This window comes from Sciurus vulgaris (genome assembly GCF_902686455.1).
Source record: "Sciurus vulgaris genome assembly, chromosome: 3".
Lineage (NCBI taxonomy): Eukaryota > Metazoa > Chordata > Mammalia > Rodentia > Sciuridae > Sciurus > Sciurus vulgaris.
Genome location: NC_136463.1, coordinates 13,209,233 through 13,226,785, shown reverse-complemented (window position 1 = coordinate 13,226,785; position 17,553 = coordinate 13,209,233). Strand labels below are relative to the sequence as shown.

The window sequence follows — 17,553 nt, the reverse complement described above, 5'->3', positions numbered from 1 at the left end:
TATAAGCCAAGCACATTTTTTTAGGTAGTTTAATAAGTCAGAACTTGGGCAGTGGCAAGAATCTACATGTTTCCAGCCAGGTCTATATCGGAACTAATTCTCCCTATTGATGGTTCATTACCGAACCTTCGGGGCTCAGTAAACCTTGGGCACAAGCAGTAGAGTCTCACCGTCTACTAGAAAAGAAAAACTTACTGTCACATTTCATCCCTTGGTGGATAAGTCCGTACAGCAGGGACCCACAGTGATCACAGAAGGTCGGGCTCCCATAAGTGTGGATTTTGAACTTGTGCTTGCTCCTGGGGTCCTGTGGAGAGAAGAAGCACAACAGTCAATCTTTTCTAACACAACAGATGAGGTGCCGTTCTCTGGAATCATACAATGGATAGTAGTGGTATTCTGCCACATCACGTTTTAATGTAACTATTACCATGTTTTCAGGGTGTGTGTGATTTGCACCCATCAAGATTCCCCCCAAATCATGGCTTCCACTTGGCATCATCAAAGCCCCCAGGGCAAGTGGAGTGGTTTAAAGAATTCAGTATGTCTGACTCCATAGCACCTAGCACAGACCCGTTAACAGGGTCACAGGGTATGTTTGTGACACTGAACTCAAGGGCCCGGGACCTGGATCCTTCAGGAAATCTCGTTTGAGGTTTCCAGAAACAAAACACCCTGTGAACCAGGTACACGCTGGAACAAAGGGGACCTCTTCCTCCTTAGGCACCATCTCTCCACAACTTATTCTCATCTGCACGGGGAAACTCCAACGGGGCGGGAGGTGGGGAGCCCTGGAAATCACGGAGATGACTCGTCCCCCAGCGGGGCTGCATTTCCCTCCTCCTGCAACAGACCACAGAAAGTGGGACAGTCCAACTAGAAATCTGTTTCCCTAAGTAAAGTTTTTGTTTGTCAACTCACAGGTGGATTACAGATGGGGAAGCAAAATTTTTCCATCCCATAGCCAGACTCTGGAGCCTCTGCCTGGGTTCTGCTCTTTCCAGAGATATGGCTATGGTCAAATCACTTGTCCTCTCTGCCTTCTCTGCATACTGGAAGATTAACAGCACCTATCTTATCCAGGGTTGTTATAAAATCAAAAGAAGTCAATCTTTGTAAAATGCTTACAAGACTGCCTCAAGCTGCCTCAAGCCAGGCACAGAGAACAGGTGAGCTTCTGTTTTCTTAGGAAGAAGCCCCCATTTACTAATGTGTGAAAGAAGTGAACTGAGCTGAAAGAACTTCATGTTCCCTTTGAATTACCAACCAATTCCATATTCGGCATGTACCTGCCAGGACCCACTCATTGGATGCTTCCTCCCAAATCTCTCCTTGGAAGAGGCTGAGCAGCTCTAAAGACAGTGTTGGCATCAACTGAATTAAGACCACAGAGGGGCAGGGTTTGGGACAGGGCAGATCAAGAGCGTCTTTTTACACATATCAAGCTTGATCTCTCCTTTAATGCACAGAGACACAAAAGAGGACAGTCTTGGCTTTTGACTTTCTAAGGGTCTTGGAGCTACTGAAATCCCAAAGTCAATTTCAGCATCAGCCAGTAAGTAATCAGGATTCCTTTTTAAAGACATAGATTGGAAATTTCTGGAAGACTTCAACCACACAGAAGAGCCTAAAGAATAGCAAACCAAACTGGGATGCACCACCTAGATCTGATTAAAGTGAGTGCTTCTCCTCTATTTTTCTCCGTATCATTATTACCCTCATTTTACAGAGATATTAATTACTGTCCCAAAGTCATAAGGCTCATGCATGTCAGAGCTGGGATTTGACCAACATCTGACTGTCATCATAAAAACATTCACTGATTTACCCAGAATGAGAATCTGGCATTTACTATCTTTTTAAATACATTTGTAACACAATATTTTTGAAATAAGTCCACCACTTATTTTTGTAAATATTTTATTGGAACCCAGCCATGCTCATTTAGTTACATATTTTCTATGGTTAAGAAGACAGAGTTGAATAGTTATGGCAGAGACTGTATCAACCACAAATTCTAAAATATTTCCTCTCTGGCTTTTACAGGAAGTCTGCCAATCCCAGCTTTACGACAATGGTTTTCGACATGTGTTCTGAGCCCAGCCCTGGCACAAATTCTGGCACAGGATCACATCACCTGGAACTTGTTAGAAATGCAAATTATTTAGCTTCTCCTCAGACCAACTGAATCAGGAACTCCAGGGGAGGGTTGGTCTGTGCTTTAGCAGGCACCGCAGGTGATGCTGAGGTTGGCAGGCATGCTAACAACTGAGAATCAGCACTTAGAAGGTCACGGGACAGTTATGTAGCAAGTGCCTAACAGGTACTAGCTGAATACATGTGTGAATGATTAATAATGTTCATGGAGAAAGTCTCCAGTTTACCTTTTAAATGTCTCTCTGAGTGTATGTATAAAAAAATCAACATCCTCCTTTAGAAGTTATTTTTCCTAAGCAAGTGGCAGCTGTGAATACAGCCCTAACTCCCACCGTTAAAGAAGCCCCCTGATTTCCCAGGACTTGAAGCAGGATGGTGAAGGAACAGGCTAGTGTCAGTGCCAATTAGCGGTACCCAAGCTGACAGTCAAGGTCAGCTGCAGAGGGCAAAGAAGATGCTGGGGGCAGGGGAGAGCCAGTTTCCCTGCAGAAACCAGCATTGACAACTGGCAAGTGAATGAAGAGTCCTCCGGAGTGTGTGTGTGTCGGTAGCTCCAGGGTGACTGTCCTACCAGTTGACTGTCACACAGACTGTCTGTTGATGTGGCACACAGGCAACGTGCTTCGCTTCTCCGGAAAACCTAAATCTTACCCATCTGACACCCGTAGGGCGTCTTCGGGCTCTCATGGTTGGGGGAGGTGTAGGAAGAGAGGAAACCTGAGCTACCAAGTCCTGGAGTCCTTTGCACCCTGAAAGAACGAGTGTGGCCAAGGTTCCTGATCACGAACTACAACAACAGTGACAATGCCACTCTCCGCTGGGGGGGTCCTCCAGTGTGTGCAATGCTTTTCCAATAGCCAAGGGCTCTGTTTAGAATGAGTCTCTTCTAAAAAGGATATTTACCTGGGTGCTGGAGACCTGTGTTCTGACTCCAGCCTGGCACAAGTTCTGAGACCTTGGAAAAGCCTCATCACTTATTTATGAGGCGGAAGTGAAACTGACCTGCCTATCTCATGGGCTGGCGGTAAGGCTCAACTCAGGGAGGACAGGAGGAAAGCTTTGCAAAATTTCTGGACAAATAAAGAGATCATTATTATCTCATCCTTAGACATCAACTTCAAGGTGCCCAATGTTTGCCCAGAGTACTTCAGTGACTTGGGCCTGAATGGAAGGAAGAAGCAAGCAAGCCCATGTCAGCTCTCACTGGTGATCAGAGAGGAGCGGGCAGGAGCCAGGGGACTTCTTGGGTCCTGTGTTCCCCTTCTCTCCACCCTGTGCCTGGTCTTCTGAGGAAGTCTGCTTGGTCATTGACCCGAGTGGTAAATTGTGAACTGCCTGCCAGCCCAGTCCACCCCGTGCCCTGTCTTAGCCGTAAGGATGACTCCATCTCTCACGCCACAGGCGCGGAGGGCAGGACCATGGAAACTGTTTTCCAATCTAATGAATCTCACCTCATCCAACACAGTGCTAGCTAGGGCACTATGACTCACGGTGCTCGGCAGAGAGCGACTGGAACTGCAAATCTCCCAGGGTCTCTGTGTTCCATCCAGTAGCCACTAAAGAAGTCACTCCTTTGGCTTCTACAGGTCCAGAAGGGGTGGGGTGGGAATGGCGTTTTAAAAATGGGATTTCACAGAGCCCTTTGGAGGTCAGGAGGAGCCTGGAGTGGCTCAGGGTGGGGATGGAAGAGTTGGGCAAGCCAGGGAGGCCACTGCTAAAATTAAAGTTGAAAACAACCACACTAGATAGCTTCTTAGATTCTGTCTTGCTATTTAAAAAAAAAAAAAAAAAAAAAAGCCTTTTTATTTTGAAATCATTTAAGACTCAAAAGAATTTGCAAACCGAGGACAGCCTGTTCTCATGTACTCTTGACTCGGCTTTCCCAGTGAGAGTGTCTTACATAACCTCAGCACATCAGCAGAACTGGGACGCTGCCCGGCTACAGCACCATACACCCAACTACAGGCCTCGGGTTCCACTAGGTTTTACATGCTTCATTCCAAGCAAGATTTTTTTTTCTTTTTTTTTTGCACTGCATATGAATTAAATATACTGTGTACTGGGCAGAGTAAATACTGCTAACTCAAGTAGAATAGCACCAGAGGAGCATCTGTGGCTGGTTCATGAAATACGTAACCTGCTGGATCTCACGTGGAGGGGCGGGGTGAGGATGCGCCTGAAGGTCTGTCTGCAAAGTGGAATCAGAAGGCTCTTCTCTAAGGAAACACAGGCTGTGTCCAGACCGTTATGGCCAGTTTCCCAAAACGATCATTTTGAGGCACAGGCTGACTGAGGTTTCAGTCAAGTGCGCAGCCAACCTGGTCATGGGAGGTTGAAAGGTGGGCTTCCAGGTGAGGCTGGGACCTGGGTGGAAAGACAAGGCCAGTGGCAGGACCCCAAGGCAGATCTATCCTCCACTGACCTGATTCACCAAATGAATCCCACCAAGACCCCTGTGGTGTTCCAGGGAGGCTGTGTGGAGAGGAGCAGGGAGCTGGAGAAATGGAATCTCATGTCACTTGGGTTCTGAGCAGCCTTGGGGGTCTTTCCTACATCTATAAACCCTGGCAGTCAGTCCTTCAGTAGGGTGAGGGCACCCAGCTTCTCCCCTGCCTTCACTCTGACGGTGGCTTTCACCTGCCACAGCCGCCACATGCAGAGACTCCACCTCCCGGAGCACCTAAGGAGGCAGCAACAAAGGCTTCCCACCTGGCCCAGGAAGTCCCTCTACACATAGGGGCCAAACACTTTTCGTCCCCTGTCTGACGTGCAGAGCATATCATCTGTCTTTTATATGCCACTCATCACATCCTGCCACCTATGATGATTCTTAGGCCCTTTCCTTTCTCCATCTCTCGCCTCCACATGGACACAGCATGTGTCCTAGTGGGTACCGCCAAATTAGCAACTGCGTCAGAACATCAAGTTTTGAGTATGAACTTTATCTCAGAGCTCCCTGGAAACCAAACCAAGCAGGGAAAAGAAATGCAGGAGACTTCCCTGGGACCGCAAAGCTACCCGAGTGCAGACATCTCTTCTGGTGTCCTGGAAGACAATTTTATCTCTTATAGGTTGGACCTTCACCAATTGCGCCTGATGGCAACTACTAAGTCCTTAACAAAAGGCACTTTCTATCATGCTTACCTGCGGCTTCTATACACAGTTATCCCACCTGGGAGTTATGGCAAGATTGGCCACACTTAGTGCCCCAAAGAAATGGCTGGCATTCAGTGAGTCTGCTCTGCTGCCAAGATAACAGCATTTTCATTTTAGTGAAATGCATATAAATATTACTTTTCACTTCTCTAGACACTGGCAACCTCTTGTTCAATGGGGTATAAAACCTGTTGGCCTGCGCTGCAAGCCTGATATTACATTAAATAAAAAGGGAAAAACTTCAGACACTTCTGCTTAATAGTTGGGGTTTGGTGGTGGGGGCTTCTGAGTGAATCATTTTTCCTAGGTGCAAAGGAAGTCTAACCCACAGATCCAAATCTAGGTTTCTTAGGGAAAAACAAACAAACAATGAAAAACCAAGTTCTGTTGAAAGTATCTGCTGGCCTGTTTCTCACTTCTGAGTTTTCTAACACAGCAACTTACGTGGCCTCCCTGGGAACACCTCTCAACCTTTCCCCCTCGACTTTTCAAAGGCTTTCTTCTTCATCCTCATCAGTAGCAGCCTCGTTACCACCACCCTTTGCCACTGGTTAAAAATAAACCCGTGGATCCACACTGCACAGAATTTCGATGCTTCCCCGGGCTGTGGATTTCCTGCATGCCTCCTCTGTGCTGTCTGTAACCATCTGGAAGGTGTAGTCTAGGTAAGTTTGCCATCAGAGTCTTTGAGGATGGAGACTAACTTAGCACCATGCAGGGTGAAACCTCTAGAGGAACTGATGTGACCCAAACTCCAGCCAGGGACACTTTGTGATGAGGAGGTGTCTATGTGAATAAACATCGTTTCTCATGCCCTTTTAATTCGATGTGCATAATCATGGCAAGGTTTTGGCTAGAGATCGTCCCGCCTGGCATTTTCCACCCCTATGTGAATGCCTCCAAAATACCCTGAAGGTTTCTCTTGGAGGACCAAAATGTCTGTCCTCAAGAGCTGGGGTTCAGGCTTTCAGAGTTGCTGGGAAAGATTGTTTTTAACGCATTGAAGCTCTGGGGTGTGACTTCCTTAAGCGCCCAAAGCAGTGTGGCTCCCTCAAGCTGCTCCCTCTAAATACCAAGGAAAATTCCCTGCTCTCGCCATCTGACGTGTTCTCGTGAATCATACTCGCCAGCCAAGCTTGGGTCTAAATGTCACCCACATGCTGACTACATAAGCAACACCGAACACTCTGCTCCAAGGGTGAGGCTCGCATTAGTACTGTGATCTGAAATTTCTTTGGAAGTAGGGGTTTTTAACTCTATGAGAACAAAACTTCCTATTTTAAAACTGTTAACAAGAAAATGAAGAGCATTACCAAAACCAAGGTGATTTTATGCACCCTGGGCATCCCTGCAATAATGACAGTGGCTCTCATGCACTGACAGAACCCCTGTGCCCCTTCTCAAGCTGCTGGATCAGCCTGGCCAGCACTCCGTTTGTACTTTGCCTTTGAACCAACTGATTTTGCTGAATGTTGCCTTTCTAAGGAAGAGTGAAGGAACTTCCATTTTCTGATGGCTGGAGTTAATTTTTGATCTGTAATATCACCCTGTTATATTCTGAGTGAGGCTAACTTGTCAAATCAGTCTTGCTGGCAGAAGGTTTTTTTTTTTTTTTTTCTTTGTAGTGCTGGGGATTGAACCCAGGGCCTTGTGCATGCGAGGCAGGCACCCTACCAAATGAGCTATATCCCCAGCCTTGGTAGAAGGATTTTTATGATCATTTGTCCAGCTAAGCAAGATGCTGTCATCTTTAAATGAAAAGAAACAAAATCTTAAAAAACAAACAAAAAACTAAACTAGATACATCTCTACCAGTTAGGCAATGACTAGACAAACTAATATATTTATACTATGGAATACTATGTAGCAGTTAAATCAAATGAGCTAGGTCTCTCTGTAACAATGTGAACCGATCTCCCAGATCTATTGTCTAATGAACAATTCACAGAATGAAACATAAACGAGAATGATATTTATGTTGAAAACAGAACCAACCGCTCCGCCACTCCAACAAAATAGTAAGAGGGCTTTTCTCTAGATGGATTTGTAAGTAAAATACTTCTGGGGAAGTGTGGGGACATAAGTCTCAGAGATGAAAGTGAAAGGAGACGTTTAACCTTATCTGAAAAGATTTAAGTTTAAAAAAGTGGATTCATACATTTTCTATATAATCCAAATGACCATGAAGCCTGACTGAAAACATCTGGTTACATTTCAGCTGCTTCATGAGCTGCCTTTGGACGGAGGGCCTGTGCATTTGGAGCAACTGAGGCACAGCTGCCATATCTGATGATAAATGGGCTGTCTGCAGTTTCTTTAGTGACCTGCCAAGTAGAAGGTGTCACTGTAACTAAAAAGACACCGACTGCCATCTCAAGGCATTGATGTATACCAAGTTTTTGTCCCACCCATTAAGGCTTTTAAATTCTAAACAATCTTTGATGGTTGGGTATGGAATTCTGATATTAAAATACTATGTTTAAAGTGTACAAATATTCATGTCCTAAAACCTAAATAGTATTCATTTTAAAACAAGGTTATCTCCTTACTTGTCTATCAATTTCTTCATTCTGACTCAAAAATTCCTTATTGTGCGGCAACTATCTGCACATATACCGGTGGTGTGTGCCAGGTGGTGAAGACCCCAGTGAGGCTCTGGTCCTATCTTGTTGGTTATGCTGCATAAACGAATAACTCCTAAGTTTCAGGAGCTAAACACGACAAATACATCTTTCCTACTCTTCCCTTTGGGCCCTCCGGATGGAGCCATCCTTATCTGGAACAGAGCCAGTCTTACCGCAGAAGAAAAAGGATTGGGACGACTCAGTGGCTCTCAAATCTCTGACTTGGGAAATGCCACCATTATTTCATTGGCCCAAGCAGGACATGTGGCCATGCTGAAATCAGCGAGGCAGAGCAGCAACTATTTTTTTTTTTTTTTTTTTTTTTTTTTTTTTTTTTTTTTTCCTCTTTTTAGAAGATGGAGATTTATTCCCCTCCCCTTGAATGCAGGCTGGACTTAATGACTGATGTATAAGCAATAGAGTAAAGGTAGTATGACCTCCAAGACTGGGTCATGAAAGGCAGCGTGGCTTCCTCCTTGCTCTCTCTTGGATCATTTGCTCTGGAAGAAGCCAGGTCCCTAATCTGAGGACACTCAGGTAGCCCAAGACAGAAGTCCTACTTCAAGGACTCGATGTCTCTCCTGCCAACGGCCAGCCAGGAATTGAGGCCTTTTGCCAACAAACACATGAGTACCCCGTTTTGGAACTCCATCTCCATTCTGTCCAGCCTTCAGATGACTTAACTTCTGCCAAAGCCTCAAATGTAACCTCATGAGAGATCTGGATCCACAATTATCCAGAGAGGCTGCTTCTACTCTTTTGAACCTCCAGAATCCAAGGAATAATAAATGTTCATTGTTTTAAACTATTATATTTTGGGATGATTTGTTTATAGCAGCTTAAGTAATGTAGAGAAAAGGCAAGGGGACATAAATTTCAGTATAATGATAATTGCTTTAAGTGGAGGGAAGGGAATGCCATTATCCAGGGGAACACACACCCTTCAGAGATCGCGGTGATGTTTTGTTTTTGATTTGGGTAGCAAGACACATGAGTATTTACTTTGCTGATTTTTTTTTAAATCCTATACTACACATACATACATATTTTGTATAAATGTATTTTACATTTATTATATATACATGTTATTTTTAAAAAGCATGATCAGAGACAGAGAAGGAGACTCAAGGGGTAAACTTCATGCCAGGTAGGAAATGAGTGAGACTTTGGAGAGCAGGTAGCAATTTTGAGAGCTGGGCTGACAGGAGTATTGCTGGACTGCATCGAGTGTCCAGCTGGGTACGTAGACCACGGCGGCGGACTAGCAGCTGCCTGTCAAGCTGGAAAACTTCCCTTCTGCCACGCCTGGTGCTCCAGGTTAGCACATGTAGAACCCAAAGGATCAAACTGCGCTCAAGTGTCAGGTCTTGTGCAAAGTTCTCAAGGTGGGTCCCCCTGTCTACCTCCTGTTGGGTGGATGTTTCCTTCTCTTGTGCTTTTACCGAAATATACACAATGCCAATTGCGAACATCTGTCGCACTTACCGTGTGTCAGAGGCACTGTACTAGTGGTCCTCTGCATAATTCCATTCATTCTTTACCACCAGCCTGCAGAGCAAGCATTCCTATTATCCCTGTTTTGTGAAAGAGGTTATCGTGGTCACAGTGGGACCAGGATCCGTTTGACTCTGCAGTCTCTGGGTACGACCATCCCTCTGCACGGCCTCCTAAGTGATGAGGATCTGGCCTCCTTTGCAGTAGATGGTGGTGATGACTTCACATGCTGGTGGCCCTGCCAGACTGTGAGCTGTTAGATGCTTTGGATCTGTCTTAACTTTGTGTTCTGGCACTGGCTCAATGTAATGAATGATTGAAGGAGTGTTGGGTGATGACGTGGGATTTTCTGTTGGTTACAATTCTGTATTCCCCCTTGTAGTGTGTTGGCACTCTTTTCCCATACCATCTAGGATCCCTTTCCAGTTTCACAGGTCCCTGTACCCACATTGCTTTCATTCCAAGGGCCAGCCATGTCGGAATGACAGAAGTATCTGCAAATTTGTGTCCTCCCTGGGGTAGCCTGTGACCAGTGACGGATGGCTGTGTGGCTGTAAATAGTCCAGCTCCTTTGCCCCTGACTGGAACAACTCCAAGGCACAAATACACTCTCCAGAGCCTCTCATGTGGCGTCAAGCCAACGGGAACTTATTTATCTGGTAGGTTGTTATGGTTTAGATGATGGGGTGTCCCCTAAAAGTTCATGTGTGAGACAATGCAAGAATGTTCAGAGGTGACATGATGAGATTATGAGAGGTGTAACCGAATCAGTGGATCAATCCACTGACATGGATCAACTGGGCAGTAGCTGTAGGCAAGTAGGGGGTGGCTGGAGGAGATAGGTCCTTTGGGGTTTATATTTTGTCCCTGGTGAGTGGAACTCTTCCTCGAGCAGCAACTATTTTGAATGATATTATCATTTGCAGCGACCCTCTGGAAGCTCAGTGTCTACTAAGATTTTCTATCTCTCCATGGAGAACAGAATGGGTTAAAAAACCTCCAACTTGGAAAACTTGGAGATGTAAGCTCGACTGGAAAGAGTTTCAAGTTGGTGGTGCCAAATAAAACCATCCGTGTTTTAGATATCACGCTGACTTGGCAGCAGTGAAGTGGTAACAAACAACCTCAAAATCCCCTTGGCTTTCCACCATGTTTATTTCTGCTATGTGTTATATGCCAGTGGCTACCCAGTAGAGCGCCTGTCTGCTCCTTCCAGGACCAAAGGATGAAAGGACAACTGCTGGGTGGGACACCCATTCTCATGGCAGAGGAACAGAAAATCAAGAGGTAGCACTGAGCAAGCAAGCTGTTCATCCTTGCAAATGGCAGGCAGTCTGCTCCATGGAGGCTGCTCTGCTTCTGGGGAGGAGGGGAAGTTCACAGGGCAACATAGGGGACCTATGATCCTCTTATAGCTGAGGGTGTGAGTCCAGGGAGACTGTAATGTAATCTTCCACAGATATTGTTTTATTTTTTTATTTAGGAGTTCACAGAAATTTTTGTTTCAAGAATAAATATTTGTTTCCTATTTATCACACTCTGAGAAAAAAAATCATTCAACTCTTCAGCTTCTCTGTCCATTCAGTTAAGTGTGCTGGTCACTTTAACTTGAGGAGAACCCTGAGAAGAAGAATCTTGTCAGGAAAGTCTCACATTTTTAAAAAATGCTATTTAAAAAAATTTTTATTTTAATTGTAGTAGTTTTGGACTCACAAGTTGTAAAATTAGTGCAGAGAGTTCCCATGGACCCTCACCCCATTTCCTCCACTGACAACATCTCACACGATTGTAGTACTTGGTCAAAACCCAGAAAAAGACATTGTTGCCAGGCTGTGAATGGACCTCATGCGGATTCCACCAGTTTTCGCACATGCTTATTGTGTGTGTGTGTGTTTGTGTGCGTGTGTGCACAGTTCTGTGGGGTTCTGCCACGTTTATACTCATGATCCAGGCTGATCCAGCAGCACCAAGAGGTTCCCACAGACTTCCCCCTCACGGTCTTCCCTCCCCATCCCTAACCCCTGGCACCCACTGATCTGTTCACTGTCAAAGTTTTATAGCATTTTTAGCACCAAATAGTGTTCAAGCTAATTACAGATTTGGTTGGTGCCAATGCCACAGTTTGAAAGGAAAATAAAATAGGAATATGATACGCATCTTAATTACATGGGTCCCTGCCAGCTCTCCACAAGGTTACGTGTCTCCTAAAAAATTCATGGCCAAGTTTACGAGCCTCTCTGAGCACAAGTCAGAGATAAAAGGAAACACATTTATTTGAGAGTCTCCAAGACCCTGTCATCTTTGCTTAATCTCAGACAGAACTGGGTTATTTGGGGAGGTGACCTGCCTGGGATAGTCTGGGACAAATTTTGAAGACTAATAACTGGGAGTAGTTAGATAATATGCCTGAGATTCTGTGCTTGTTTTTTGTCATGGACTTGAAAAAGTGTAACATTATTTGCAAGGAGGCCGATTTTCATGCCTCACCTAATGCTGGAAGGTTCCCCAGCAGCTGGTAGTTGTTCATCTGCTTAAACACACAGAGGAGGCAGAAGGTGTGACCCTGTCCTTTTGTATCTGAGAAGGCCACCTGGGCAGGGTGGTTTTTTTTAGGTATCTGTGATTCCTTCATGCAGATCACTCATTGCTCCCAGGAAATATTTCCCAAAAGTAACCCCTCTTGACCACACAAGGAGAAATTCACTTCCTGATTTCAATGATCTTCTTGGTTATAATCTCACTTCAAAAACTATACACCTTCTGGTACAACTATTAATTATTTTATTTATTTGTTATTAATTTCCAATTGTTTTCGCCTGTTTACATAGGCAAATCATATTCATTGTAAAAACAAGAATTGGTTTTGTTGAATTTGCATAACTTATAGTTCAGCTGAAAGAAACACATCTGCCTTAATGTTTTGGTATATTTCATTCAACAGAGATCTGAGGAGGAGAGAGGGAGGCTGGGAGATGTCCTCTTAAGGATTATACTGAATAGACTGGTCTGTAGCTTGCTTGCTTTCTTTCTCTCTCTCTCTCTCTCTCTCTCTCTCTCTCTTTCTTTCTTTCTCTTTCTCTCTCTCTTTCTTTCTTTCTTTTTTTAACCTAACCATTCATCTTAAACATCTCTCCACGTCATTACCACAAAGCGATATCACACTTTACTGTGTGATGCTTCAGCATATGGACATGCTGTGATCTTTAGCCAATCCCTGGTTCCTAGAACTTTAGGTTATTTCCAGTTTTTCACTGTTTCAAACGACACTACCACAAGCAGCTATGCACACGCTGCGAGTTAGGAAAAAAGCCAGAAGTGGAAATCTTGGGACAAACAGATGAACGATAAATATTAGATTTAAGAGCTCTCCATTCACTGTAAGGCAGGGTCTGTTTTGATGGAGCCGCGCTGGTTGTGCATTTGGATGGGTGCTGAGCCTTCTGGGCAGACTTGACAGCAGCCAGCTTTCTACCCTAGCTATAAAGTGAAGGGTCAGCTCCTGGGTTTCCTGATTTCTCAGGTCATGGCATCTGGGCACCACACAGGCCGCCCCATCCACTCAGTGATCATTCAAAACCTCCACGAACTGATGGGTGGACACTTCTTCCTTCCAAGGGCAGTGAGCACCTCACTCCTCAAGGGTTTATTGTTCTTATTGATAACTCTTCATTCCTTTCTAAAACTGGGACTCAAGAAATAGTGATGATTTCATCTTTTATTGGCGGTGGGAGGGGACAGGGACTCTTCAAGCATTTATCAGTTGAGGATGGTTGGTCTAAAGTCACACAAGCAGCAGAACGTCTTACAAATTAAATACACACCCACACCCACACACACACACACACGTGTGTTTCTAGTCTGCCTGTTTTTCCTGGGCACCTGGTTTTATGCTAATGCACTGGATTAGGTTCTACAGATGTGACTGGGTTTAAAGACCCTCCACCTTGGCCTTCACTTGTGAGAAGCACTGTCCCAAGGACAGTAGCAATGCCCTTCAGCCTTGGCCTCTTCTGCATCAAACTTGGCACCTTCCTTCCTCCTTTCTGTCCAGGCATCTCTGCACCTGTGTGGCTGTGCGTTGGGGGGGGGGGGGAGCTGCCCCTCCTTCCCCTCTCCCTCCTTTCCCTTAAACAACAGGAGGTCACACTACGGCACTTTCCTCCAACTGTGACTTAAACTGCATCCCAAGATGCCTCCAGAACTCAATCTAAAGAAGACTAACAAAAAGAGTAGTGCTTGTTGAGATGCCCCCCCGCCCCCAGACCTCCAGCCCCACATCTTAACCCAATGGCATTATTTGTTCAGCTTCTATAAGAATTTGAAGTCTGCCCTGAGGGTGGCAGGAACCTACTGTGCAATTCTGAAATTCATTTTTCCTGGTTTTTTTTCCCCCACCACGTAAAACAAATATCTAACATAGTCTTTGTGCATATGCTAATATTTCTACCTGTATCAAACAGTTATGTTAACAATAAAGGCAGAAAAATTCACGCTGTTCACCATGATACATGTTTTCTCATCGGCACGCACTTCTCTCTGCAGAGGGGCGCTTATGGAGTGGAGGCTGGAATGAGGAGGAGAGAATTGTGGTGTTTAGCTGCATTTGCAAATAGACCTCTAGGGATAATGCTCTTTTGATTGGAGGAGACAGAATTACTACAGCTGCTAGTATTCTAAAAATTATATTTGTTTCCTGTTAACCAGTTTAGCCTTAGAAAAATTCAATACTTAAAGGGAAAGGAGAATTACGACAAAATCAAATGGTTGCCTGGGGGCCTGTGTAACACACTTGAAGGTCGCACACTCCACCTGTATGCCCAGGGCTTGGGAAGAGATGCCCATCAATTCTGAAAGGATGCTGTCAAAGGGAGAAGGAGGAGGAAGGGAGGCCAGGTAAATTTAGGTTCACCCAGTGTCCAAAGGGCTTGCATTATTTTTCTTTATCTTGCAGTAGGGTCATGGGAGGTCAAAAGACAGTCGCTGGTTTAAAAACAAAACAAAAATAAACAGAGACACAGGAAAGTAATTTAACTAGAATTCACAGTTAATGTTATGGTTTGCCCTGCCCCCCAAAGCCTCATGCGTACTGGGGTTCAATCCCCGGAATAGCAGTGTTCGGAGGTGGGGCTTTGGGGGCGTGACTGGATCTTGAGGGCCTCATAGTGGATTAATCCACTGATGGATTCATAGGTAAAGGGACCATTGGGAGGTGGTGGAAACTGAAGGAGACAGATGGAATCCAGTTGAGGGCTTGAGTCCTTGTGGGGGTGTCCTTAGGGACTCTATCTTGGACCTGGCCCCTTCCTCTTTATCTTTTCCTCTCTGCTTCCTGGCTGCCCGGAGGCGAGCAAGCTTTCCTCTGCCACACCTTCCACTGTGATGTTTCCGCCTCACCTTAGGCCTAAAAGCAAGTCCTGCTGACCATGGACTGAAACCTCTGAAACCAGGAGGCAAAATAAACCTTTCCTTCTGTAAGTTAGTTTCACCAGGTGTTTGTCCCAGTGATGGAAAACCGACGAATGAAGCTAGTAAACCGTGAGATCAGGACCTCGAAACACAGCTGTGACTTAATTAACGGGTCTGACCAGGCTAGATGCTTAGCCAACGGAGGAAGCTGGAAACATGGGGCCACAGCACTCCTTCTGCGATCAGGATAAATAGTGATGCACAGTATTGATGCCCTCCCCCCACTAACTCAAATGCACACAGCGCAGAAGGTATTTCCCCCCAAGAACAACAAAAGAGATAAAATGTAAAGAAGCAGCCTATTTTGATATGGAAATAAATGATAATGACATCTTTACTATTTCTGAATTTCTATCCCTACTCTTGTGGCAGTAGAAAGACAGATACCCTTTAATTCCACTAGAGGGGAATCGAATGACATCAGGATGCAAGTCAGAAGCGTTCAAGTTTGTCACCACTAGAGCAGAGAGGAACCCTGCTGTCACTGCACTTCCCAGGAATGGGGATTTCAGAGTGTTCATCCCTCCACCCCTTTTACATCCGGCTTCTCTACAGAGGTTAAATCAGGCTGAAGTGTTGTTCACACCCTCCATGATAAGGGCGACTGGAACGTTCTCCTCTTTCTGGAAAGGGTTTTTTTTTTTTTTTTTTTTTTTGTATCATTCTTTGTCAAGTCCACAGTATTTGACAGCAAACCCAATGTGACATCACAAAGAACTGAACTGGCATCCACACGTGGATATGCTCTGCACCCACGGAAATTTCAGCAGGAAGGTGGTTTGTGATACAAAACCTCAAGGGAGCCTTTCTCACGCTCTGCAGGAAGATGAAGGGCTTGCTCCTCATGAACATCCATGCTCCAGCTCGGCGCCAACAGAGACTTCTGGAATGGTGGAGAAGCTCTGCATCTGCACCGTCAAAGGCTGCAGTCGTCAGCGACCTGTGGCTACTGAGCCCCTGGAAGGAGGAGCTGGGTTTTCTAATTTTCCTTTACCTTTAATTCACTTAAATTCTAAGAGACACAGGAGGCTCGTGTACTCTGCTGGACGACGCAGACTGAGGAGTCCTGTCTCGGCAACTCCTGTCTGTTCGAGTCTGGGATCCCTTTTCCCTACGCCTTCGCCAAAGTGCCAAGATGGCAGAGGTGGGCTGGGAGGGGATGTCCCACTCTGGAGGTGACTGCAGAATCACTGGCTGGGGTAGCCTCTCCCAAACTCGCCCTTTCACACCAACCCCGCTTCACCGGCCCGAGCCAGGCCTCAGAGCGGCGTCTGCCATCGCTTGGTGGCGACCTTCCCCACGTGCCAGACTGTCCCCATCAGATGACGCTTCTCAATTCACTCCCTGGCCTGGTTTACTCCCTCTCTCAAAACCCTCAAGTGGCTCCCTGTTGCCTACCTGGTCCAGACACAATCGAATCGTCCAACTGCCTTACCCACTGCAGGATCCCACAAACCTGCCTTGGTGTCTTACTGCACATCCCCCAACCTTGAATTGGGAAAGGCATCTCCCCTCCCTACATGGTGTCTGTAGGCCCTGGCTCAAGGCCCTCTCCACATTGCCTCTGTCCTGGGGCTCCTGACGGCCTCCGCCCAGTCCTCCTCTTGTTACTCCACAGCCTGTATGGGCCATATTTACCATTTTCTAAAGGTTTATGAAGGCTCTTTGTTGTTTGTTTTCTGAACACATCCTTTATTTGTCCCCACCTCAGGGCCTTTGTGCTTGCTGTCCCTCTGCCTAGAACCAGGCACTCTAGCTCTTCATAAGGATGCCTGGCTTGTCATTCAGGACTCAGCTCAGTGTTCCCCCAGATGCTTCCCCTCATCCTTCCATTGAAGGAACCCTCCAGATCATCTTCACTCCAGGACCTTAATATTTCTTTGTATCGCTTAATCTGAAATTATCTTTCTTATTTCATTTCTGTGTTAATTCTGCATTTTTTTTCTTTGCAATGCAAATTCCATAGGTAGAGAGGACCTTGTCTGCCTAGTCCCCAGCAGACCCTCTCCAGAACAGGGCTTTCACAGAAAGCGGGCCCTTCCTGAGCACCCGTGGGGTAAAGGAACCCCCTCTTCTCTTCCAATGGACTACACACAGTGATTGACCAGAGACCCTACCCATCTCAGATCTTTGGGGACGTCATTACAAGTTTGCTGAAGATCATGACAATAGTGATATTTAACCCAACTATAGCCTTCAATGGATGGATATTCCTGGGTGACTTCCCAAGAAATGAAGTGACATTGAAAATTAGCCTTCAGAGGTCTCCAGAGAGACCTCTTACCTGTTGATCTGTCTCTTTAAAAAGTCTGCCTCCCACCTAGGCAGCACCTATCAGGCTGAGGTCAATACTCAAGGATGGAGTAAAGGAATGCCTGTATCATTACCCCTTTAGGAAAATTCTAGAACTTTCATTCCACAAGTGATCACCTGGGTTTTCAGATGTAAAGAGGGAGAACCCTGACATCTACCAAAGGAAGGGGAGGCGGCAAGGTTTTTATGCCAGGAGAGGACAGGGCGGGCTGTGTTGGTGTCTGGCCTCCGGGATGGGAAGAGAAGACCGAGCAGGCTGCTGAGCTGGCAGCACGCTGCCTCACAAATCGCCAGTTCCCTGGGGAAGGTCAGCGTCCTCAAGCGTATGGAGCTCATCACCTGA

At 45.8% G+C, this 17,553-nt stretch overlaps 1 protein-coding gene across 3 annotated transcripts in view; it reads right to left on the bottom strand.

The window, feature by feature from the left end:
* PRKCA (protein kinase C alpha) overlaps positions 1-17,553 on the bottom strand; it is a 399,537-nt gene that overhangs the window by 130,678 nt on the left and 251,306 nt on the right. For all 3 annotated transcript variants that reach the window (XM_079131599.1, XM_079131600.1, XM_079131601.1), the window contains one exon: positions 196-307. In XM_079131599.1, the coding sequence (XP_078987725.1) occupies positions 196-307 (112 nt within the window). The remainder of the gene's footprint in view (positions 1-195; positions 308-17,553) is intronic.